General features: G+C 41.9%; 1 protein-coding gene and 1 non-coding gene across 2 annotated transcripts in view; one reads left to right on the top strand and one right to left on the bottom strand.

Annotated features, from left to right (window-relative positions):
• The window catches only part of DNAAF11 (dynein axonemal assembly factor 11), a 74366-nt gene that overhangs the window by 28808 nt on the left and 20444 nt on the right, over nucleotides 1-25114 (bottom strand). The window contains exons 4-9 of the mRNA XM_070802432.1: nucleotides 16691-16863; nucleotides 13418-13644; nucleotides 7747-7938; nucleotides 5983-6060; nucleotides 2502-2567; nucleotides 503-572 (exon numbers count right to left, since the gene is read on the bottom strand). Of these exons, the coding sequence (XP_070658533.1) occupies nucleotides 503-572; nucleotides 2502-2567; nucleotides 5983-6060; nucleotides 7747-7938; nucleotides 13418-13644; nucleotides 16691-16863 (806 nt within the window). The remainder of the gene's footprint in view (nucleotides 1-502; nucleotides 573-2501; nucleotides 2568-5982; nucleotides 6061-7746; nucleotides 7939-13417; nucleotides 13645-16690; nucleotides 16864-25114) is intronic.
• On the top strand, nucleotides 22629-22700 carry TRNAC-ACA (transfer RNA cysteine (anticodon ACA)). The gene has a single exon. It is a non-coding gene; the product is annotated as a tRNA-Cys (tRNA).

Genomic DNA, 25114 nt, shown 5'->3' with positions numbered 1-25114 from the left:
AGTCTTTAGGCTATCTCACATGAATACTTAGAATCGGCAAAACATGCTATTTCAAAAATGATAAAATTACAGTAGGAAAGGCTACCCACTTCAGTATTCTGGCCTGGAGAATTCCATGGACTGTATAGTCCGTGAGGTCACAAAGAGTTGGACACAACTGAGTGACTTTCACTCTCATGAATGAAATCATTAACCATTTTAAATGTGTATAATATTGAAATACAATTTCAAGCACAGGCTACCCATATAGACCATCTTATCACGTCTGGGAAAACTCTAACTAAATAGATACAGGTTAAAAATACTAATTTTATCAAGGTACGCCATGGTCAGCAACCGTTTCTGCTAAATACCCCTTCTGTTGTAAAATCGTGTGTCTAAAGCAAATAGCGCTGAGTTTCTCTTTTTCTATTTTAAAATGGCTTAAAATTTTTTTTGAGGCAAGTTAGTTTGGTTTTAGGCTGAGTTCTGCAGTAGTAACAGCCTACAGGGTCACACTTACCTTTCCCTTGACCATCACTCGCACGTAAGTTGGCTGTACATCAACATCGATTAAAGAGGTGTCCATATACCTTCAAAATTCAACAATCAAGTCTTGTAATTTTTCAAAGACATTAAGTTTAAAGAAGAGCAAATACGAAGTTGCACTTATGGGGCCATTTTAACTGAAGAAAGTTCACAGTTTCCATGATACACAGGTCTTAGAATATCCATCTTAAATTAATCCCCAGATCTCGCAGGAAATCCAACATATCAGCAATTTCATTTTTAGACCCACAAGTACACTTGGCATTGATTGCCCCTCGCCCCAAAATATCTGCAGCCTGAAATACCAGAGGTTCACAGAAAATGGCTTGCCATGCTCTTTCATGAATATTTTATTTTAAGCCCCTAAGACCGATGTGAATAGCCAGGGATGCTGAATCCACTAAGCTCCTGCTTCCTTGGGGCTGAGTTCTGTTCTATTTCCACACCAGTTGTGTAGCTGTCGTTACACGACCATCCTGGAAGGCTGGTTCAGCTTCTCCCCACTAGGTGTGTCCTGCCCAGAAAGCCCAGCACCCCACCTCCCCCTGAACCGTGACGGTGACCCCAGGATCGAGGGGCCATCGTTTTCAACTCCACAAGAGGGGAAAGGTTTAGATTCCACACCGCTCATTCAAATGAGAAGTTTGGCCAAATGATTATTTTTATACATGTCAAAATACTGATTGTGAATGTTTGAAAACATGGCAATGACTCAACACTCACAAACATTCAGTGAGGCAGGAAGGACAAATACAGAGTGATGGGCGCAGACTGACCACGCAGACTCAGGAGGACTGACTCCCCTTCCCTCCCGCTCCATTATCTTGGAGCACACGCCTTAACCTTTTTAAGCCTCTGTAGTCTCATTTGTGAAATGAGGATACAGATAGCACCTGTTTCCTAAGATTGCTACGTGTATTTTATCACAGTTAAAAAACACAGTGTTGGGCCTGGGCCTAAGGGGTCACATTCTGACTTCTGCAATTACTGTGTCTACTTTGACAAGACTCACTCCCCAACCCACCTTGGGTAATTCCAGGATAACAATCCCTCCCAGGTCACTGGATTACTGAGAGGTTAAATAAGACAGAGCATGTAGCAAAATCGCTCAAAAAGAGAAACGCCTTTATTACAGTGTAAACGTCCACCAGCTGCATCATCAGTAATCATTCATTCATTCAGTCCTGTTATTGAGCTCCTGACAGGTGTCAGGCGCTCCTTTAGGTGCTGGAGATATGAACAGGGAGGAACACACACAGGCTTCTGCCTCAACGTCACAGTTTTCAAACTACAAGGAAATTTAGAGTTCGTCAGGTGGAAATCAAGAAGCAGGGCGAGGTGGAATGAAGTGCTGGAGCAGGCAGGTACTGGTCTAGACTGGATGGTCGGGGTGCGCAGAGAGGCCTCTTTGATAAAGTGACATCTGAATGGAGGCCAGAAGGTCATGAGGACACCTAAGGTGACAGGGACACAAGCAGTGGGAGAGAGGCGCCTGCACAGAGGCCCTGGGGCGTCAGACCTGGGGTGAGAGCAACACAGGCAGAGGGAGGCGCCTGGATGGCGGCCCTGGGGTATCAATGGGTCTGAAAGGGCTGGAGAAGCAGAAACACCATGTATGTGGATCCCAAATTAAGCAGTTGGATAGAGGGAGTGAGGCAGAACCTGGCATCTTCGAGGATTGAGGCAGATGGCTGAGTGTCTTTAAGTGACTTTAGCAAGGAAGGGTGGAAGGTGACATGGGCTGGTGGAGCGAGTGTCACAGCCAAGGACAGCTGTGGTGGGGTTGGGGTGGGGAGAGCAGCAGTCAGGATGCAGGGACAAGGGGCAGGAAGGGAGTGTGGTGGGTGAAACCAGCCAGGACTCAGGATGCGAAAAAGAGGCTGGTGTTCGCATTTCAGAACTCAAGAGACTGTGACTGAGAAGGAAAACAGAAAGAAATGCCACCCTTTAAACACATGATAAAATGTTTTTACCTATACACGGCCAAGTCCAAGACAATCTGGTTACGCTTTTCATCATCTTTCAAAGTGAAGTCAAGTCTAAGGAACAATCCATTTAGGGGGGAAAAAAAAGGATGTCTTTAGCAATACTCGATAGATAACCCCATCCCAATATTAAAAGGAAATTTACTAGGAACTATATCCTCATCTTCAACAGCACACTTATTTTTGTGGCTGGTCAATAAAATGTCTGAGAGTTTAACAATTTCAACAGAAGCCTACAACATATTTATAAATTATTTCTGTTTACATGGTTTCCATATGAGAATCTTAAACTAGATACAAAAAAATCAGCATCGGTGCAGAGACAGAGACATCTGGTGGTTAAAGTTTTCTTTTCCCCTCTTCATTTGTGTTTGAGCACGAATGAAGCAAACTGAAGCAAACTGAAACGCGGAATTATTGCCTGAGGACCACATGTTGCATTTGCTTGCCATTATCCAGCACACGATTCCTTTTTTTAAAGTCTTGTCTTCTTTTTTCTTCTTTCATCGGTGACCTTTCCACTTCCCCAGAAATGCTGCCTGTGACCCATCACCTCCATTTCATAGAAGAAGAAACAGAGGCTCAAAGAGGGCTGACATAGCCGGGAAAGAGGTCACATGAATCTGGGAGGCAGGATCTCAAAGCCCCAAGTCTTTTAGCTGGACCGTGAGGTTGAGTCCTAGGTGTAACTTCCATACTGCTGATGCACTGTTCAGAATTACCTGGTCAATTTCATTCTAAGTATTTCAGTTATCGCCGTATTCTGTAAAGTACATAACCCAACGATGTTAAAGAATGCAGGCTAAATTGTTTGGGAAGATGTACCACTAGCCCTAGATTTGCTGCCAGCAGGGGTCTGCTCACTCTCACTACTTCCAGCAGCCCTGACGGGGGGGACTCCTTCGGGTGCACAGATCACCCATGCGTTTTTGATCTCATCTCTGGGACTTTTATTATAGGTGTTTTCCCATCTGCCTTGATTGCTTATTGCCCCATTTTCCAGCCACCAACTTAAACTCTCCCTTCACGTATCTCTTGGAAAGTAATTTCAGAGAGGTTTTCTGTATAGCCCATGGGGTCGCAAAGAGTAGGACACAACTGAGTGACTTTCACTTTTTCTGCAGCAGACACTGATACTCACTCCCCACTGTCTGCTCCTGCTTCACCCATGGTAACAGGACCCCTGATTTGAGTGATAAACACGGCTCTGCAGGGTGAAGACTACGTTTGCCAGCTTTCCTGGCTGCTGAATGAGATCATATGCTTCAGTTCTGAAGGAAAATGTTCATCTTTCTAGGAGCTTTCCTTAAGAGGGGGACTGAGTGCCCTATCCCTCTTTTCCCCTCTCTCTCTTCCGCTGAGTAGAAAAGGTGGTAGGTGGCCTAGAAATGACCATGGAGAGCACTCAATGACCTACTGCAACTGTCCAGGGAAGAGGAGGCTGATGTCCGCTATGCAGGTGGTGAGGAGGGTGAATGAGAAGGGGTGGGATTCTGGTAATTCTGGAGGAAGAGCTCGTGGGCTCACTGATAACATGAGGGAGAGAAGGATGGAGGATGAATCTGAGGTATTGCTCTTGACACCCAGTGGATGCTCACTCCCAAGCCAGAGGACACCGACGGGCACGCAGGCTCTGATGGGAAGTGGTCGTGGGCGTGGAAGTGAGGACGTCTGCTTTAGTCAGGATGAGCCTACCACACCTCACTTATGTCCACACAGGATCTCAAACAGCTAACTGAATACACAAGTCCCGAGCTCAGGGAAGAGATCAGGTCTGCTTGTGAGGAATGAAAATGTCTTTCAAGCCATGGGATTTGGTGAGATCTTAAGAGAGCGGATAAGGAAAGAGAAGACAGCTGAGGAGCTGGCCCCAGAGCGTTTAGGAGACGAGACAGACAGAGGCCAGCAAAGCAGAGGATGATGAGAAGGTCAGAGGGTCAAAGAATCGGGAGCAAGGGGAAGACAGTGCTTCGAGAAGGAAAGGAATGATCAGTTTGGTCAAATGTGTTACATCGAGCACATGGCTGAGACTTGAAAAGATGTGACTGAATATAGAAATGTCGTGAATGCAGAATATAAAAATGATGGGACCGAAGAAGCTTCTGGGGTCTTACTAGGAGCATACAGAGTCCAGAGGGTTTCCTTCAAGCCCTGCTGTAGGTTGAAGAGGGACTGTTTCCCCACTAGATTTTTAAGTTCCTTGAAGGCAGAAATCTGTCATATTCACTTCTGCATCCCCAGGGCTTAACATCATGTATTCATGCCTGCTATACAAAGAAGGTGTGTGTGTGTGTGTGTGTGTGTCTGTGGGTGTGTGGTGGGGTTGGGGTGAGATTACAAACTTGATCATGGACACCACTAGAATTAGGCAAGCACAGGCAAGTCAGACACACCACCAATTGGCTGTGTGACCTTGTGTGACTCATTCACCTCTCAGTTCAGGTTTTGGACCTGTGAAGAAGAAATATCGCCTATCACATATGACTGCTGTGAAGATGAGTTAACGACACCCAAGAGTGATCAGGACTGTACCACCTCTATCATGGTAATGGCACAACAAATGGTTGTGCCATTTTAAATGGTCAAACAGACATTTTGAGTAATGAAATGAAGCCAACAAGATTGAGTTCACAGGCTTGTTGACCTGCATTTTGACTACAAAAGACCTTCTCTGCCTGCTTTCTAGTTTTAATTTTTAAATAGCTAGATACTACTACGGGCTTCTCCAATATTTTGGCCACCTGACGTGAAGAGCCCACTCATTAGGAAAGACCCTAATGCTGAGAAAGATTGAAGGCAAAATTGAAGGGGGCGGCAGAGGATGAGATGGTTAGACAGCATCACCAACTCAATGGACATGAATTTCAGCAAACTCTGGGAGACAGTGGAGGACAGAGGAGCCTGGCAGGCTACAGCCTACAGGGTCACAAAGAATTGGACATGACTTAGCGACTGAACAACAACAAAAGATACTATTATACACGAGGATTTATAGTTGGAATATTTTTCCCTCTCATCAACTCCATTGAGGAATTTTTATCAATTTCTTGTCTTCGCTCTTGAAAGTTCTGCAGATGAGTTCCAGAGTATAAAGTAGGTGTACAGGTGATCAGGATTCTCAGCTAGCTTGTTCATGGCGGAGTTTTAAAAATTAAAAAACACAACAATGGGACAGTTGAAATTTTCGGGGAAAAAGTTGTACACGGTCCAAAGTTTCAGGGGATACAGAAATAACTAAGATTTCCTTCTGTCTAGATCACTTTTTGTATGCTGAGAGAATGAAACGTAATATTATGTACTTGAAAACATAATGACACTCTGCTTTTAAATATGTACAAAATGACATTCTCATTAGGCTCTTCTGGTTTATTAAGAGTGGTCAGATATCTGAGCAAACATGTCCACGAAGCCATGGTATGACCAATACCACATGTTTTGCATCTTCAAGTCTCCACTTAATCCCACTTACTTGGGTTCATTCACGTTCAGGGCTCTCCCGTCCTCGGTGACCAACATCCGGGGTGGCTTCACTTTCTTCTTCTTTTCACTTAGTATTGGGGGTGGTGGGAACAAGGGGCAGGGGAGAGAAAAAAAATACACAAAGATAATATAAAAGCAATTAATGTGTGAGACAGTTTCAGAAAAATTAATGGCGTATTTGTGAATACATCAATTCACTGTGATGAGGTCCATGGCTGGGAGCTGACAATCGAGCCAGATTTCTGTGTGATTATACCCATATCTGTAAAGCAAAAATGTGACCAAGACAATTTGCCAGATCATTTGAATGCGGGAGAAAACTCCTTTTTATGAAATAGCCATGAATGTTTAAATGAGTCTATTTTATGCATGATTTACTCAGCTAACTGTCAATTTTCCATTTGTGTATACAGCTTCTACTTTAGTTAAAATTATAGTTTTTAAAATGCCAAACAGAGCCTATTTTATAGAAATAAAAATACCAGTACATAAGGATCTATGTGAAAGGATGCCTATCACAGCATCATCTGCAAAGGCAAGACGCTGGAACCATTGTGAATGTCCGTCAATGGAGGAATAATTAGACTGACTGTGGTATGTTCACACTATGAGATATTGTGCATCTATTAAAAAACGTGTTCACTCTTTACTAAAGTGTCATCTAAAAAGTTGTAGAAAACTGTTGATGACGATTTAGTGAGAACAAACATATAAAATATAAGTCCATTTTTATTCTTAAAAAAGATCCCCAATCCCACATTTGCAGAAATCATTCATATGATTGTAGAGGTGGGCTGGACCCAAGCCTGCTAACTAATTCTCATTACCATGAAGGGTAGAGACAGGAGGGAGGTGAATGGAGTAAAGAGGAAAAATTCATGGAATAACATGAAAGAAAATGTAGGATGCAAATTATATTTATTTAAAACACTTGTTAAAAATACATAAAAACTTTAAAAAGGCATATACGGACAAGTTTTAGATCAGATGGACAGATGTGTTAAAATGACAGAACTACAGGCGATTCTTTGCCTTAGACTTCTATTGTTCTTTTAATAGAGATTTTGTGTCAGTTAACTTTATGTTGTAATAGACATTTATTCACATTTTTCTGCATTGTAACTGGGTTGCCAGGTCCAATTAAGTTCACGTTTATGAGCTACATTGTTCTCCACAGTGAAGCGAAAGTCGCTCAGTCATGTCTGACTCCTTGTGACCCCATGGACTGTATGCAGTCCGTTGAATTCTCCAGGCCAGAACACTGGAGTGGGTAGCCTTTCCCTTCTCCAGGAGATCTTCCCAACCCAGGGATCAAACCCAGGTCTCCTGCATTGCAGGTGGATTCTTTACCAACTGAGCTATCAGGGAAGCCCTTGTTCTCCATGATCCCGGACAATTAAGGGCAAACATCTCAGAAACTCATTAGATGGGGTAGACACAGCACCTGAATAGAATGACCTGGAGGACTGGTATCTCTAAACCAGGCCATAATATTTGACATGTTTAAAGTTGTTAAAAAGCTAGGGACATACAAACAAAACTCTACCTAAAATGCCATTATTCACAACAACCTAAAGAAGGTAATCTGATATTAATAAATGTTAGTAGATACATGTCAACAAAAAGCTAAAATTAGGAAAAGCAAAGTCTGTGTGTGATAGCTAGCACAGATTTAACACAGATGATGGATAAAACAATGTGCAATCATGAAAATATATTCTATCACTCTTGATGATAGGAACAAATGGAATACCTTAATCTTTCTTGGTCTCTCCGTTGTTTTTCCATATGTCTCAGAGTTTCCAATCTAGATTCAGGAGTGTACAAAGAGGGCTTATTCCAGAATTCCAGGTCATCTTCTCTGTCATCTAATTCCTTTCCCTTGCATTGCCCTTCTTCTATTTCTGGTGCCTGGATGTAGTCTTTACTCTCTTCAAAAGATGGGCTAGGGACAAACACAGGACCCATCAAGACCAGTAATGGATACCTGAGTTTCATATTGAACACTGCCCCTGAAACACCTTATATGTTTGTTTGTTTGTTTTAATACATTATCTTTTTAGCTTTGAATAACAAAATGTGTCTGAAAGAAAGCCTATCTGAGCCAAGTTGGAGAAATGAGTGCCACAGCACTGGGACAGGCACACCTTACCCACCACCAGGAATGCTGCAGTAATCAGATTCAATGGTTCATAGACTGGGCTGATATGAATCATCTGGGGAGCTTCATACACAGTATGGATCTCCAGGCTCCCACCAGAGTCTATCCAGTGAGTTTGGAGGGGTGCCTAGGACTCTTGCTTTACAGTATGTCATGGGAGGTTCTGATGATGAAACAAACTCAGGGACCACTGGGCCTTGGTAATCAATCTTTCAGTCTTGCACCCTTCAATTTCATCCTTCACACTGCTCCCAGAGGAATCTTTCTAAAAAATTTGATCACGTCTTCCAGGTTCTTTAGGGGCTTCCCTGGTGCCTCAGACAGTAAAGAATCTGCCTTCAGTGTGGGTCCCTGGGTTGGGAAGATCCCTTGAAGGAAGGCATGGCAACCCACTCCAGTATTCTTGCCTGGAGAATCCCATGGACAGAGGAACCTGGCTCAAAGAGTCAGACACGACTGAGCAACTAAGCACATTCCAGGTTCTTTAATGATTCTCTATGTCTAAAATTCTTCAGTCGGCTATGTGACATTGCCCATGGTACGGCCTCTATCCACCCCATTTTTCATGGATGACTTTGGGTTTTGTAGCTTTATACGGTAAAGGGCTTCCTGGGTGTCTCAGTGGTAGAGAATCCGCCTTCTAATGCAGGAGACACAGGTTTGATCCCTGGGTCAGGAAGACCCCCTGGAGAAAGAAATGGCAACCCACCCCAGGATTCTTGCCTGGGAAATCCCATGGACAGAGGAGCCTGGTGGGCTACAGCCCATGGGGTTGCATAGAGTCAGATGCAACTGAGTGACTAAACAACAACGGTATGGGAATGCTCTTTTCCATTCATGTTTTGTGGACTGTCAGAGAAGTAAACGATGTCTCCATAGGGCATCAAAGAATTATTCCATGACAGTCAACATTATTCAGCAAGGATTCAGCTAGTATTTATTGAATGTCTTTCTGTGTGTCAGGCTCCAGAGAGATAGAAGACTGTTCTAGCAGAGAGAAAAGGATATCATTCGAGCAGTACACAACAGGTATAGGCTCTCCCCCCTCACCTCTCCCTAGAATTTGCACTGTTACAAAATGATATGAAATGAAAACAAGTACAAGAAGCCTTTAGTACCAGGACGGCAAATGGTAAGGACTCATTAAATGTTAGATTTTGTTATTATTCTTGTTACTGAAATAACACAAAATGCTCATTTAGTTGACCTTCAAATAAAATGCTTTTTAAAAGGACAGACCAAAATATGAAATTTAAAGAGTACAAACAGAATATACAGTAAAATTCTGCTTAAACACCTTATGTATTATAAAATGCAACTAGACAGTTTAATAAACAAAATTGTGCAAATTACTGAAAATAAGTGCTTTGTCATATAGCCATGGTTCTTTATGGTATGGGAAAAAAAAAAAAGGAATCTATAATATTCTACAAGATTTTAGTTAACCATCACTGAAATCACTAGTTTCATTCTCATTACAAATTTTTGTTTGGCAAACAGACTCACAGACACAGAAAACAAACTTATGGTAACCAGAGGGGAAAGGTGGGGTGGGGGATGAATTAGGAGTTCATGATTAACAGATGCATACTATTATATATAAAATAGATAGACAAGGACCTACTGTGTAGCATAGGGAACTATATTCAATATCTTGTAATAACCTATAATGGAAAATAATCTGAAAAAGAATACACACACACACACACATATTATTGAATCACTCTGCTGTATATCTAAAACTACATAACATTGTCAATCAGCTATATTTCAATAACAAACTGAAAATAAAATATGGACAAGGTGAGTTTATTCTAGAACTTCAAGGACGGTTTAATTTTGAAAAATCTATCAATGTTAATTCAACACATCAACAGAAAAATATGCTTATCTCAACAGATACAGAAAAAGCATTTAGCAAAAACCTAGTATCCATGATGATAAAAGCTTTTCATCAACTTGGGATAAAAGGAAACTAACTCAACTCTTCAAAAGCCTCCCAGGAATCTCTATACTTAATGATGATGAATTGGGAACATTCTTTTGAAAGCCGGGAACAAGATACAGATACCCATTCTTACTGTTGCTATTCCACCCATTCCTGGAGGCTTAGCATTAAAAAAATAAAAAGCAGAGGTAGAAGGATTGGAAAATTTTTTCAAGTTACTATTTATTTTTTAAAAATGTGTTTTTCTACATAGAAAATACAGGATGATCTACAGACTAACTACTGCATCTTTTTAAAAAGTTCAGCAAGACTGCATGAGTGCTAAGTTGCTTCAGTTGTGTCCAACTCTGTGTGACCCTGAGGACTGTAGCCCCTCAGGCTCCTCTGTCCACGGGATTCTCCAGGCAGGAATACTCGAGTGGGTAGCCGTTCCCTTCTCCAGGGGATCCTCTGACCCAGGGATCGAACTTGTCCCTCTTAAGTCTCCTGCATTGGTAGGCAGATTCTTTACCACTAGCGCCAACAAGATTTCTTGATGCTATTTGCCTCTATACACATCAGACAGACCCAATAACAAATCAATCTTTAAAATCCCACTCTACAAGATACTTAGAAATAAATCTAATAAGAAATAATGTAAAGTTTTTATAGAGAAAATTATAAAAACTTACTGAAGGACTACGAAGGTCTAAATAAACAGAGCTATCCCAAAGTTCAGCAAGGAAAGAATCAATGTCCTGAAGGTGTCAACTTTCCGCTTATGAATGTATAAACTCAATGCAATTTCAATCAAAATTACACTAGGGATTTGGGCGGAGTTTGAAAGCCTGACTCTAAAATTCTCACAAAAGAGTAAAAAAGAGATGGGAAGTATCAAGATGATTTTGAAACAGAAGAATATCTCCTAGCAAAAATCAAGATTTATAGAAATTAAAACCATGTGGGAGTACTCCCATGGAAGAATCTAGAGAGTCCAGAAATTGGCCCATAACTCATAAGAGCAGGGAATATAATCCAGGAAAAGAATGGCACTGTAATACATGGGCTGAATTCTATGCCCATGACAATCCTGTGCGGGAAATGACTAGCACCCTACCCCACACTGTTGTCAAAAGTTAACCCCGGATAGATAGATATGACATTGGGGTATTGAAAAATTTCATAAATAAGATCAAAATGTATAAAATAGGTTTAGCTACATTAATATGTCTAAATTCTAGAAAACAAAAGCACTTATCAAAATTAAAGACAAGTCACAGACAGATTGCAAGAAGGTATTTGCAAACCTCATAACCACTAAAGAATTTGCATCTAGAATATAAAAGAGCTATAAATTAGTAAGAAAAAACCTTACAACTTATTTAAGATAGGTGGGAGTCCTGAACAGAAGACATCTAAATAGCTAATAACCATATAAGAAGACATTTAAGATACTGAAACTCACTCTTACTTCTAGAAATGCAAATTAAAATATGAGATGCTATTTAACAACCAATGTGATTGGCCAATGTTTTAAAAACCACATTATCTACTATTGACAAAAGATTAGGAACTCTCCAATACTGCTGATATATGAGTTTAAATTAGTACACTTTAAAAAACAATTGGGCAATGCATATAAAGTTGAAACTGCTGCTGCTGCTTCTAAGTCGCTTCAGTCGTGTCCAACTCTGTGCGACCCCATAGACAGCAGCCCACTAGGCTCTGCCATCCCTGGGATTCTCCAGGCAAGAACACTGGAGTGGGTTGCCATTTCCTTCTCCAATGCATGAAAGTGAAAAGTGAAAGTGAAGTCGCTCAGTTGTGTCCAACTCTTAGCAACCCCATGGACTGCAGCCCATCAGGCTCCTCCATCCATGGGATTTTCCAGGCAAGAGTACTGGAGTGAGGTGCCATTGCCTTCTCCGATAAAGCTGAAAAGATGTTTACAATTAATATGCAGCGATGTCACTGCTGAATATACACTACAGAAACTTCCGTACTTGCACAAGGAGACGTGTGCACCATTGTGTGAAAAAAATGAGAAATGGAAAACCACTTACACAGCCACCCAAGGAGGAATGGCTGCATCAGGGCTGATCTTCAGCTGACCCTCCTCCTGCCTCACTCCCTTCCTCCTTCTCTTCCTCCTTCCTTCCCATGTTCTCAAACTAGGGCCACACAGATTGCTGGAGCTGGTGCTTATTCTGATCTGTCACGGCCAAAGAATTATTCACTGTCAAATATTTTGAATGCCCGCTCTGGGATAAATTGTGATTTATTCAGTCAATGGAATTTTATTCCACAGCTAGAATGAATGTCTTATGTGTCTTCATATGTGTAAAGAGCAAAAACATAATACTGAATGAAAAGCAAAGCTGTAGAAAGATATCATTCATGCTAAAAAAAAAACAAAACAAAACATAAAACTACTCCTGGTTAAGCAGTATTAAGTTTTACATAATTATGTGGGTAAATATATGACAATACAGTGGGATCGACATTATACCAAACACTACTAAAGTACTGACTTTAGAATGGTGGATGCCACAGGATGAAAGGAGGAGAGGGATGGGGGAGAAACACTGAAGGAGCTTCTCTATCGATATTCTATTTATTAAAACAAAAAAAGGCAAACATGCCAACTATTAACATTTAATAAGTGTGGATGTGGTGCACACAATAGCTGTAGCTGCCTGTTTATCTGTTTAACATTTATGTATATCTGAAATACATTATAATTATTATTTTCCCAAGTTTAAGAGGTTCTGTTATCAAAATATTGAAAGATTTCATTGTATGGAATCAAATCAACTGAGTACAGTTGCAATTCCCTTAAAATAAGGAAGCATGAAAAATTAATGTTTGTAAAAACGACCAATTAGGGGCATATTAATCACATTAAAAATGCATTCATTATATAATTCACAAAACAGAACATCTTTTGCAATCAAAATTGCTCAATTTATAATAAAATGATTTGCATTTAACTTTTCTAAAATATTCCTACTTTATAAATCAAAGTACACCTGCTAATTCAGCTTTCCTGTGCATCTTTCAGAGAGATTTGTCTGAGGATAATTTTAGATGAGAATTAAAGCTGCTAGTTTATAAAGGCTCCCCCTCCACCCCGCCTCAAGGGGAGAAAACCTCACCGAATGGTCATAATCAATAAGATGATCATACATGGTCTTCCCCAGAATTCACATCATAATTTATTCTTCAAATCAATCACTGGACTCTAAGTGGTACTGTAAACACCTTGAGAAGAGAACTTTTTAACCTAAGTTTTGCTTTTAACGTGAGTTAACCGGAAGGTACACTCCATTTACCCACAGGGTAGCACTGAGGTCCGCGTGCCAGTGTCCGCCAGAGCCTGTGTGACTTCGCCCCATCTCGCCTTTGCTTTCCTCCTCCTCCAGTTTCCTCTGAGCCTCTTCCTTGTCCTTGGCTCGCTTAAGACAGTAAGCTTTCTCCTGCTCTCTGATTCGTTGTTCAACTACTGGGAGGTTCTGTAATGCCTGAATCCTTTCTGACCGCTCAATTTCTTTACCATCCAACCACTGGAACAACAACAACAACAAAAACCAGCCAACACAGTGCATTTATCCCAAGGTTGCAATCTGAATCAGCCCCAAGAGGACTTTACTTGCAAGACTAGAAATAATAAATAATACACCTTAGTGATACAGAATTGAAAGCAAAGTAATTAGTGGGAAATATAATCAGTGTTTTACTTCACACAATTAATACAGTTTACAATGCATCTTTACTGGTAATAACAATAAGTAGGTCTTCTGTGGAAACTGATTATTAATGACAAGCTCTCAAAATATATTAATTTTATAACTGCTCATTGTGTTAAGAATTTCAATATCTCAGGTGAAGTCCCAAATGCTCTCTATGAGAAGGGGCCTTGTATATTACACAAAACTGAGCTCTAATGCAAATGGGCAAGGAACCAACCCACATCTTGATCTACAACTGTAGCCTTCAGAACAATGAGATAAATTCCTGATGTTCAGGAATGTTACAAACAGCTACCCTGTTTGTAGAACTTTGTCATCATAGCCCTAGGAAATACGACATCTGTTAGGACAACTCTTGTCAAAGTAGGTAACAAGCTTTCAACGAAATGGTATGTACTGATGAATCTATTTGCAGTGAAGGAATGGAGACACAGATGTACAGAATGTACTTGTGGACACGCTGGGGGAAGGCAAGGGTGGGATGGACTGAGAGGGTAGCATTGAAATATATACACCACGGTGTATACAGACAGCCAGTGGGGAGCTGCAGACAGCACAGGGCACTCAGCTCAGTGCTCCGTGATGACCTAGAGGGGTGGGAAGGGATGGGGCGGGGAGGCCCACGGGGGTGGGGATATGCCTGATTATGACTGATTCACGGTGTTGTAGGGCAGAAAGGAACACAACATTGTTGTGTTTTTAATTGGGGGAAAAGCAATTTTCCCTCAATTAAAAAAGAAAAGATTCTGAAGTTTATCAGCCTATTTTTAAATACTAGTAAACACATTTATGAGTACCATTTTCCAAAGAGAGGCTGTTGCCTGTTGCAGCAGCTGAATCACACAGTCTTTCTGGGAGGAAAGACTTGACCTGAGACCTGTACATTAACCCAGAGAGAAGCAGGGAGTGTGGCTATTGTAGAATGGTGGGCGCTTAGGCTCAAATCCCACTGAGGCCACTTGTCAGGTGTGTCCCCTTAAACAAGGAGCCCCAGCTTTCCAAGGCCAGGCTTCCTCATCTCAGGATGCTTCTAATCACCTCCCTGCAAGGGTCCAGGAGCATCAGAAATGCTGTGTGCCAAGCCCCTGGAACAGCCCTGACCCATGATTCAGGCTCCTGTCTGGTGGCTCACACACTCCTAGCCTGACACTGCGGGGCTGACCAGGCCCAGCTGGAACGGCCCCACACCCTTCCTGGGAGAGGGCGCATAGCATCCCTGTCTCTAAAATTCTGCTTCTCATCAGTTCATTTTTTCAGGAAGTGCTTGTACAATGATAACTGGCCTGGACGATGTCTGAGCTACTATATCACTCATTCTAAATATATGTTCTAGATTCAATTATCTGAGTTGCTTATTCTTTTAATCAAAGACATTTTACATTAGGGAAAAAAAATGCGTTCTATTAATCCAGCAATTTTGCCTACACAGAAAGATAGCAGTCTAAACACAAATGTCCTCTGAGGATGGACGACAAGGCCTGGGAGAAAGCCAGGGTCTCCACAAGTTCTCTGCAGAGGCAAAATGCTGCTCCCACTGCTGGGGGCGTGGGTCACCGAGAGGATGCGACTGCTGGCCTGCGAGCTGGACCTGGACGATCACAGGCTCCTCACCCTCCCCTGTCCTGCAAGGTATGCTCTGCCCATCGTTCCCACACTAGGAGCTGTTCCAGGGGCACAGCCTTGAGAGCGGAGGGTTCTGTTGAGACCCTCTGGACTGAACCCAGTGAAGGCCTCTCTACAAACCTGTGAGAGTCTAGCTGGCAGGTGCAGAGCCCTACTCATCTTGTTGCCCAGAACAAGCTTGGTAAGGAAGCTTCCTTGCTTATTAGACCCACCACCTGCCAGTCTGTCTCCGGAGAGGCTGCCCCTTTCTCCAGCCTCTCCTTGCCCTCTGCATACAGAGGCCAGTTCCACACTTCACCGGAGAAGTCGAGAGGTTTCAGACCAACACATGCAGGTCAGGAGCTCTTGGAGTTATAACACATAAACATTAATACTATTACTTAAATGTTCTCGGGTGTAGGATTTCTGTAGAAACTGTGTTGTTTCCTGGTTTGCAAAATTATCAGATATGGGGAGATGCGGCAGAAGAAATTCACACACCGAGTAGCAGTTCTTGAATGAGGTCCCTGGACCGGTGGCATCAGAGTCACCTGAGAGCCTGTTCTGAATGCAAACTCTTGGGTGCCCATCAGACCCACCAAATGGGGTACTTCAGCAGGGGGACGGCGGGGACAGGGGAGCAGTGAACACAAAACCTGTCTAAGTATTCCAAAGTATATGAGAGCTTGAGAATTAACATAGGGAGTGAGTTAATAAAAAGCAATAGTGTAAAAAAAAAAAAAAAAGGCACAGGAGTTTAAGAGTATGAACTCACTCAGATGTGTCCAGTTCTATGCGACCACATGGACTGTAGCCCACCCAGGCCCCTCTGTCCATGGGATTCTCCAGGCAAGAATACTGGAGTGGGTTGCCATTTCCTCCTCCAGGGGATCTTCCTGACCCAGGGATGGAGCCCATGTAGCCACCTCAAAAGCCCTGAGCTTTTGGTGAGCTCTTAGTGATAATGGACGCCCTCTATAACAATGACTTGAACTCATCAAGAAAGTTCAATTCAACTCTGTGCATTCTGAATGAGAAAGGAGAAAAATATGCCCGTTTATTTTTCCAAACTTTATTAGAGTTATTAAAAAAACTTTTAAAGTTCAGTGAGCCAAAGAATTCATTTTGATTTTTCTGGAATATTCCATTCTCTAAAACAACACATTCTCTGAAAATGCTGGGAATAAATCAGGAATCACTGTGTAGCTTCTTGTTTTCATTTTTTATGAGAATTTCATATCATGGAGATAAAGCATACCTTTAGCTGCTGAAGAGTTGCCACCACGAACTGTCTGTAGCCGTCAAAGTCAGCACAGGGGTTTCCCATGAGGAAGAGCTCCTTCAGGTGGATGTTGCCTTGAAGGGTTTTAACACTGCTCAGCTCTCCGATGAAATTCACCGTCAGGTCAAGCTTTGTCAGCCCTTCACAGCCTGGTGGGAGAAAGGAAAAGAAAACAAAGCCCGAAAAATCACCCAGATACTAAAACGTGTACAGTAGCACATCACAGAAGTAACAGCTGCAGGTATTTGAAGTCTGTTCACTAACTGCACTGCTGACCAAGGATGGGGTGGGGAGGGAGGTGGGAGGGAGTTCAAGAGGGAGGGGACATATGCATGACTGTGGCTGATTCATGCTGATGTACGGCAAAAACTATCACAATGTTGTAAAGTAATTATCCTCCAATTAAAATAAATAAAATTGTTTAATGTTAAAGAAAAAAAAGGCTTAGTCTTGATTCACTTTTCTGTGTCTCCCTTTACTTTCAATCCCTGAGTCCCTCAGGTCGAAGGAAATCCTCTTCCCGCCCACATCTGCAAACTCTGGGCTGTTGACATTTGGATTCAGTTACTAACTGGGGTGAAGAAGGTCAGGTATAAGCTGCTGCTGGGGTGGGTGCTGCATCAGAACAAATGTCCCTTTAAAGAAGGCACTGGAATCTGCCCCCTGAGAATTTTACCAGGTACAGTGGTTATGACTCATCTCAACACAAAGGGTGATGGCAAGAATTCCCCCAAACAGAAGGCATTTCATAAAATCAAGCCTCAGAATTCATCTTTATAAAGTCACCAAAGAGACGCAATGGCTCCAAGATCACCGAGCACTGAACCGAAGGTGTGAACAAATGTAACAAGTGTGGTCCTCAGAGGGATGACAGGAAAAAGGATGAGTCACTGAGCAGACTCTGTAGTAAATGGGACCCACAGATAGCCAGATGATATAGAAATTTGAATCAATTTCAAGTTTGAATTGACTCCTCTCATCTGAATTCCATGAGCACTTGGTAGTTAGGAGTGGAGACCTTGGAATTCAACAGACCTGAGTTCAAGTGCTAACTCTGACACATCCTTGCTGTGTGATTTTGCAAAAGTCACAAGCCTCAGTCTTCTCATCTGCAATTACAATAGTATTGGTACCCAATTCAGAGATGCTTGTGAAGACAATAAAAGATGATTCATGTGAAGTACTTAGCACAGTGCCTGCCACTTAGGAAGCTTTGATAACCATGAGCTAGGATGAGAACTGGAGAAGGCGATGGCACCCCACTCCAGTACTCTTGCCTGGAAAATCCCATGGATGGAGGAGCCTGGTGGGCTGTAGTCCATGGGGTTGTGAAGAGTCGGGCATGACTGAGCGACTTCACTTTCATGCACTGGAGAAGGAAATGGCAACCCACTCTAGTGTTCTTGCCTGGAGAATCTCAGGGACAGGGGAGCCTGGTGGGCTGCCGTCTATGGGGTCGCAAAGAGTTGGACTGAAGCGACTTAGCAGCAGCAGCAGCAGGATGAGAACCAGCCCAGTTATCACCTGCCTGGTTCTCACGTGGCTTCTTAGCACACGTGCCTACAGTTTCCGTGGGCAGTGAGTTTACCATTCCTCACTACCAGCCAAAGAAGAGCTGACCTCGTTTCTACGGCGGCCCTGTGGGAGAGGTTCACATAAGGCTGTCTCCCCAAGCGACCAGCTCACAGGTGCTGGATTAATATGGCAGATTTGGTAGGCATCAATATCTAGAGAACCATCGCCAGCTGACAACCCAGTTCTATCTTGCTCTGTGCTCATTTCTTCAAACTTCTACATACTCCACTTTTCCTACAGGCTTCCTGATTATACACTGCTTTTCTGTCATCATTTTGTGGCTATAAAACTTAGGGTAAACTTCAGTTCTTGATATCTTATATTAACTTCACCAATATGAACCAGCTTGGTTCTGAATTCAATCAGAATTCAGATTGGTTCAGAGCTCTGCAATCGTGTCGCTGATGGCAAGGTGCTTCTCATTTCTAAAGGCTGTATGATGGAGCCAATCCCACTGAATGACAGTGTTCTCACCCTCTTATTGATCTTAGCACCTGTCTCCACCTTGTCTAGAATCCCACGTGTCCCTCCTCTCTGCTGCTGCTGCTGCTGCTGCTGCTAAGTCGCTTCAGTCGTGTCCAACTCTGTGCGACCCCGTAGATGGCAGCCAACCAGGCTCCCCCGTCCCTGGGATTCTCCAGGCAGGAACACTGGAGTGGGTTGCCATTTCCTTCTCCAATGCATGAAAGTGAAAAGTGAAAGGGAAGTCACTCAGTTGTGTCCGACCCTTCGCGACCCCATGGACTGCAGCCTACCAGGCTCCTCTGTCCATGGGATTTTCCAGGCAAGAGTACTGGAATGGGGTGCCATCACCTTCTCCGTCCCTCCTCTCTAGTCATACCCAAAACCAGTCTCTTCCAAATAAGTTAGTTCTAACTTAGCGCTTCCAGATATAGATTCTTACCCTCTATTCATCCATCCATCTATTCAGAAGTTACTGGGTACCTATGTATAAGTTGCTGACCCAGGTCTTCAGGATAAAGTGATAAAAATACCCATGGTATTTCACTTTAAACTTATGTACAGTGTGGAATAAAGAAGAAAATTGCAGAAAAAAAATTTTAATGTGCAAAGGCACCAAGAAGTGAATCTAGAGAGGAAGGCAGAACTCAGAGGTAGGCAATGCCTGCTGAGACATCGCAAGCCACCTTGACTCTACGTTCACTGGTTCTTCTATCTCAATCCCCGTGGGCTCTGCCCACAGTAGCTGGCTTCCACCTCCAACATTCTACTATTCTAGTAGACTTGCTCCTCTAAAGGTGACCAAAGACCGTCCCACTGACAGATCTAATAGACCCTCTTCAACACACTATGTCACTCGAAGAGTCTGCTGCATATCATGGGACTGATCATGGACTGTCCCTTATAAATCCTCCAACTGTCTTGAAACAGGGATACTACTTTCTCCTTGTTCTCCTTTATAATGTCGTTTATTCCTCTTGATCTTTTACAGGCTTTTCCACCCCATCAGTGGGGATTTCCATCAATGACCCAATACTCCCCTCTCCTTATGGTCCTGATGACAGTAGTCATGTTCACTGGTTTTACTAACCCCAGATTCTGATGACTCCCAAACAAGAAACCCACATCTGACCATCCAACTGAACATCACACTCCTGTTTCTACATGTCTGCAAGATACTCCACATTCAACATGTCCAGACTGAATTCTCCACACTTTCTCTCACTTTCTACTCCTCAAAACAGCTTTTCTGCCTTCTTTACATCTAGAGTTTATTGATGTCATCACCATTTTGTATTAGACATGATTTGTTTCATTTTGTATCAGACTGTATCACTTTGATACACTGTGATACACTTTGACGTCACTGTGTTGTATTACTGAGGTAAAATATGAATTATTAAAAAGATGAATATCTAAAATACACAAGAACAACTCAACACTCTTATATATTTGAGATTCAGCTACATAGGTGAAGGAAACTCAGTAACTTCTTATCTTCAAAACTGAATTTTAAATATATTGACAAGGTTATCATATACAAATATATATATTTTTTCAGCATTCAACCTATCAATACATAAAATAGGCTCTTAGGTGTTTTTGTTTTTTTTTTCTCTTGATCCAGAATTTCATTGGGGAGGAAAAGGTCCTGGTCAAATACATCAACTGGGAACAGCTAATTTGTACAAAACTGTTCAGAACAGTTCTATTCACAAGAGCAAACATAATTAAAAACACCTCAAGTGCCAAAAAATAAAGTTATTTAAAACACATCAATATACTTGATAATTCAGTCATTAAATCATAATAATGTGAACTCAGCCACTATATGAAGAATGAATATGCAACTAGACAAATAAATATAATTAAGTTTATATCTCTGTGCCTGTAGGTTTGTTTATATTAGCAAAAAGAAAATGTCAGATGGATTTTGTGAAGTGTAAAGGATATATCTGGGGTAGTCTGACTTAAGATACAGGTTGCCTGGTATTTCTTAAGTTTACTTTAGGACACTTGAGAGATATTTTCACTACAGTTTCTTCCATATAATAAAAGACTGACATTTGGAAGACTCCAACAAACTAAAAAATTCAGATAATTTTTGGATTTTGCTGTAATTTTGTAGATGCAGAACCCTCCAAATGTTCATTATGTTTTTCAAAGTGATGAATCTTAATTTTTCTTCTGCTAGGCTTACACATAAGCAATTAAGCCACATCTGCCATTTGAAAGAACAATTCCTGCTGAACTAGCCAGCCAGAGAAAACCTCCTCTTTGGAGTTAGGGTACCCCTGCCTGCAGCTGAGTCCCACCCTTTATCCTCTGTGCTGAGAAGATCCAGCTCAGTGGACCACAGGGGTCTGAACGTCGCTGAAACCAACACGGTGATTTCCCAAGGGGGAGAGCTGACCCTCACAGAAGCCCCTCCTGTCTTCCCAGGCTAGGGTGGGTGAGGAGGAGCGATGGGAAAAAATAGGCACTTGATTCTATCCTGGTGAATCCACAATAAGAAAAAAAAGAAAGAGGGATACAGTTACGGTTTGCCATCCAGCAAAACGAACAAACAAAAACCCAGCTTACGTTTAAGATCACACTGAGATTGACTCAAGTAGGTGAGCTGCGTATATACACCCTCCTCTCTACCTCAAACATTTAAATTAAACAAAAAGTACACATTTGCCAGAAGATAAGGCACCCATCCCTGCCTACTGCCCAGCTCCACAAGCAACCCTGAGCCCAGTGCATCTGTATTAGAGCTGGAAGGCAGAGCACCAAACGAGGAAGTGTCCACTGCGGACCAAGCTCCCAAAGCTCCAAGACGATAGTGACAATGCTGCCCTCTAGTGGTCTGTGGCCAACACACACCGCAAAACCCAGAACTCTCCACCTCCTTTCGGATTCTTTGCTAAGTAAAAGAACAAGCCCTGGACAAGTCAACTGAGAGCGAGAGCTTAAATTTTCTCTGACATCATAGACTGACACTTCACTACTACAGAACATAGATATAAGGCAGATTTTGTTATTTCATGTGTTCACATGTGACTATGGTAAGCAGGCTGGAGAGTGGTATCTGAGAGGGAGCAAAGGCCCCATTCCTAAGGCAGAAAGATGCCAGTGATGGAAACAACCATCTCAGCTCCAGCACTGATGATGGTCTGGGGACTTTCTTAGTGATGACGCTGTAGGTTTTGAGGATGAACATTAAAAATGTATAACGAATATTTATGTCTTTATTGATATACAACCTCGAAGGCCACTGAAATACCAATGTCGACACTGTGAGACAAATAGGCTAAAATCCAACATAACCTAAGCAATGTGCTCCTAATTTTAGCTCTTGGCAGATGGGAGGAGAGTGGGGAGAGCAGCTTGCCTGCTCCACGCCCCTGCCCACTCGTACCGAGTCCACGTGGTGCTGCCAGCTAGGCAAGAGGCTGGATGTGTAAACACAACCTCACAACTGCAGAGTAAGCCCACACAGGTACCTAATCAACCAAACCCTTTGCGGTTTCAGCAGACACAGAGTGTTACTAGACACTGAGGGGAAAAAAATAACAGCACAAAATAGAAGCCTCCAAAGTAACACAGGAAACCTCCCAGAACATAGAACAACAAGACAACGGGGTTTAAATAAGGAATACAGGTGAAGCGACATGGAAGATGAATCTAGTAAGAGGTTCTACTAGATTAAAGGAGGTTCTAGGGGAGATCAGAGAAAATAGGTGATGGACATGCCTGTTACCTTGATCGTGGTGATGGTTTCACGTGTGTGTGCACAGGTCCAAACTCAACAAACTGTATACATTAAACGTGTGCAGGTTTCTGTACATCAATTAAACCTCAATAAAGTTATTTACACATTGACATAATGACTTCCCTGGTGGCTCAGACGGTAAAGCGTCTGCCTACAATGCAGGAGACCCGGGTTCGATCCCTGGGTGGGGAAGATCCTCTGAAGAAGGAAATGGCAACCCACTCCAGTACTCTTGCCTGGAAAATCCCATGGATGGAGGAGCCTGGTAGGCTACAGTCCATGGGGTCGCAAAGAGTCGGACACGACTGAGCGACTTCACACACAGTTATTTAAAAAGAAAGAACCACTCGGTTCCAAAGAACACCAATGAGAAAGTTGACAAGAAAACCCACAAAATGGGAGAATATATCAACGAATCATTTATCTGATTGGACTCTAGCATTCAAAACATAAAAATAAGTCTTACAATTCAACAGTCAAACAACAAATAACTTGGTTAGAAAATGGGCAAAGATTTTGAATAAAGATTTCTCCAAGGAAGACACACAAATGGCCAATAAGCACATTTTTTAAAATGCCCAAACTCATTAGTCATTAGGTGAATGCAAATCAGAACCACAATGAGATACCACTCCACACCCACTAGAATGGCTACCACAAAAACAAATAAATAAAAACCGAAAATGACAAGTGTTCATCAGGATGCAGAGAAACTGGAGCCCTCATAAATTGCTAGTGGGAATGGCAAATGGTGTGATTGCTTTGGAAAACATTTGGCAGCTCCTGAAAACAGAATTAAGCACAGAGTTACCATATGACCCAGAAATTCCATTTCCTGGTATACTAAACTAACAGAAAACATATGTTTATGCAGAAACTCGTACATTAATGTTCACAGAGGCTATACTCATAATAACCAAACAGTGGACACAACTCAAATATGCATCAGTTAATGAACAGGGTAAACAAAATGAGGTGTATCCGTATTGGAATATTATTGAATATCATTATCATTATTTGGAATATTATTATCATTATTAGAATATTATTCAGCCCTTAAAAGGATTAAGTACTGATGCATCCTACAACATGGATGGACCCTGGATACATTAGGCTAAGAAGTCAGCAGACCAAATATTGTCCATATATTGTTTGGTTCCACTTACATGACATGATCAGGATGGGAAAATCTATGGAGACAGAAAGCAGATGAGGGGTTGTTAGGGGCTGGGATAGGAAGTGAATGGGTAGTGAATGCTAATGAATATGGGAATTTCTTTGGGGGTGATGAAAATGTTCCAGAATTAGATAGTGATGATGGGTCCACACGGAGAAGGCAATGGCACCCCACTCCAGTACTCTTGCCTGGAAAATCCCATGGATAGAGGAGCCTGGTAGGCTGAAGTTCATGGGGTCGATGAGAGTTGGACACGACTAAGTGACTTCACTTTCACTTTTCACTTTCATGCATTGGAGAAGGAAATGGCAACCCACTCCAGTGTTCCCGCCTGGAGAATCCCAGGGACGGGGGAGCCTGGTGGGCTGCCAGACGTCTATGGGGTCGCACAGAGTCGGACACGACTGAAGCGACTTAGCAGCAGCAGATTGGTCCACAACCTTGCAAATATACTAAAAATCACTGAATCGTGTATTTTCAGACAGTGAATTTTATGTTGTTATTCAGCCACTAAGTCATGTCTGACTCTGTGACCCCATAGACTGTTACATAAATTATGTCTCAATTTCAAAGTACTAAGTGGTCCAAATATCTCCATTTAGAAACATTTACATGATAAATCTGAAGTACATTAGAGAGATTAAATGTAAAGAATAAAATTATTATACTTAGAACTTTTATGGAATATATTTGTATTCAGAAATCATAAACAGGAAAGAAAAAGACTGATAAATTGGAGTATACCCATTTCAAAAATAATACTTCTGAACAATACCAGCATCTTGATTGAAATAAAAGTAGCAGACTCAAGAGAAAAGATTTATAACATATATAACAAGGTATTAACATCTGGAATGTATAAGAGCATGTGAAGAAAAATCAGTAGAAAAAATGGCCAAAAGCTATGAAACAGTTATTCATAGAAGAAAAAATATAAATATTCAATAAACATCTGAAAGGTTATATGGAAGATCAATAATAATAAGTGAGGTACAAATTTTAAAATTTGCTAGAGAACAATGTCTTCTGATCATTAAGAAAAGATTGCTTATAAAAAGCATTAGTGAAGCTGGGGGGAAATGGGTATTCACATTGACCACCAGCACAAGTGGAAATCAATGCAACCTTTTTGGAGAACAATATTTTCCAAAACTATGCATGTTAAAACCAAGGAATTCTATTTCTAAGAATCTACCCTAGAAAAAAATTTACACATGTACACAGAGTGCAATGTAGAAAGATGCTCACTGCAGCCAAGCTGTTAGAGCAAAATGCTGGAACCACCCAAGTGTCCATCTGCAGATCAATGGTTGGATAACTCCGTCTACAATCATTCCATTACCCAGACCTCCCCACCTTTCCCGGATATCAGAAAAACAAGGCAATTTCATGAAAGAAATTCATTTTGAAAACAATATTCAAAGTATGA

Source organism: Bos indicus, chromosome 14, assembly GCF_029378745.1.
Source record: "Bos indicus isolate NIAB-ARS_2022 breed Sahiwal x Tharparkar chromosome 14, NIAB-ARS_B.indTharparkar_mat_pri_1.0, whole genome shotgun sequence".
Classification (NCBI taxonomy): Eukaryota; Metazoa; Chordata; class Mammalia; order Artiodactyla; family Bovidae; genus Bos; species Bos indicus.
Note: the sequence above shows the minus strand (reverse complement) of the source record. Positions and strands in the feature narration are given on the sequence as shown.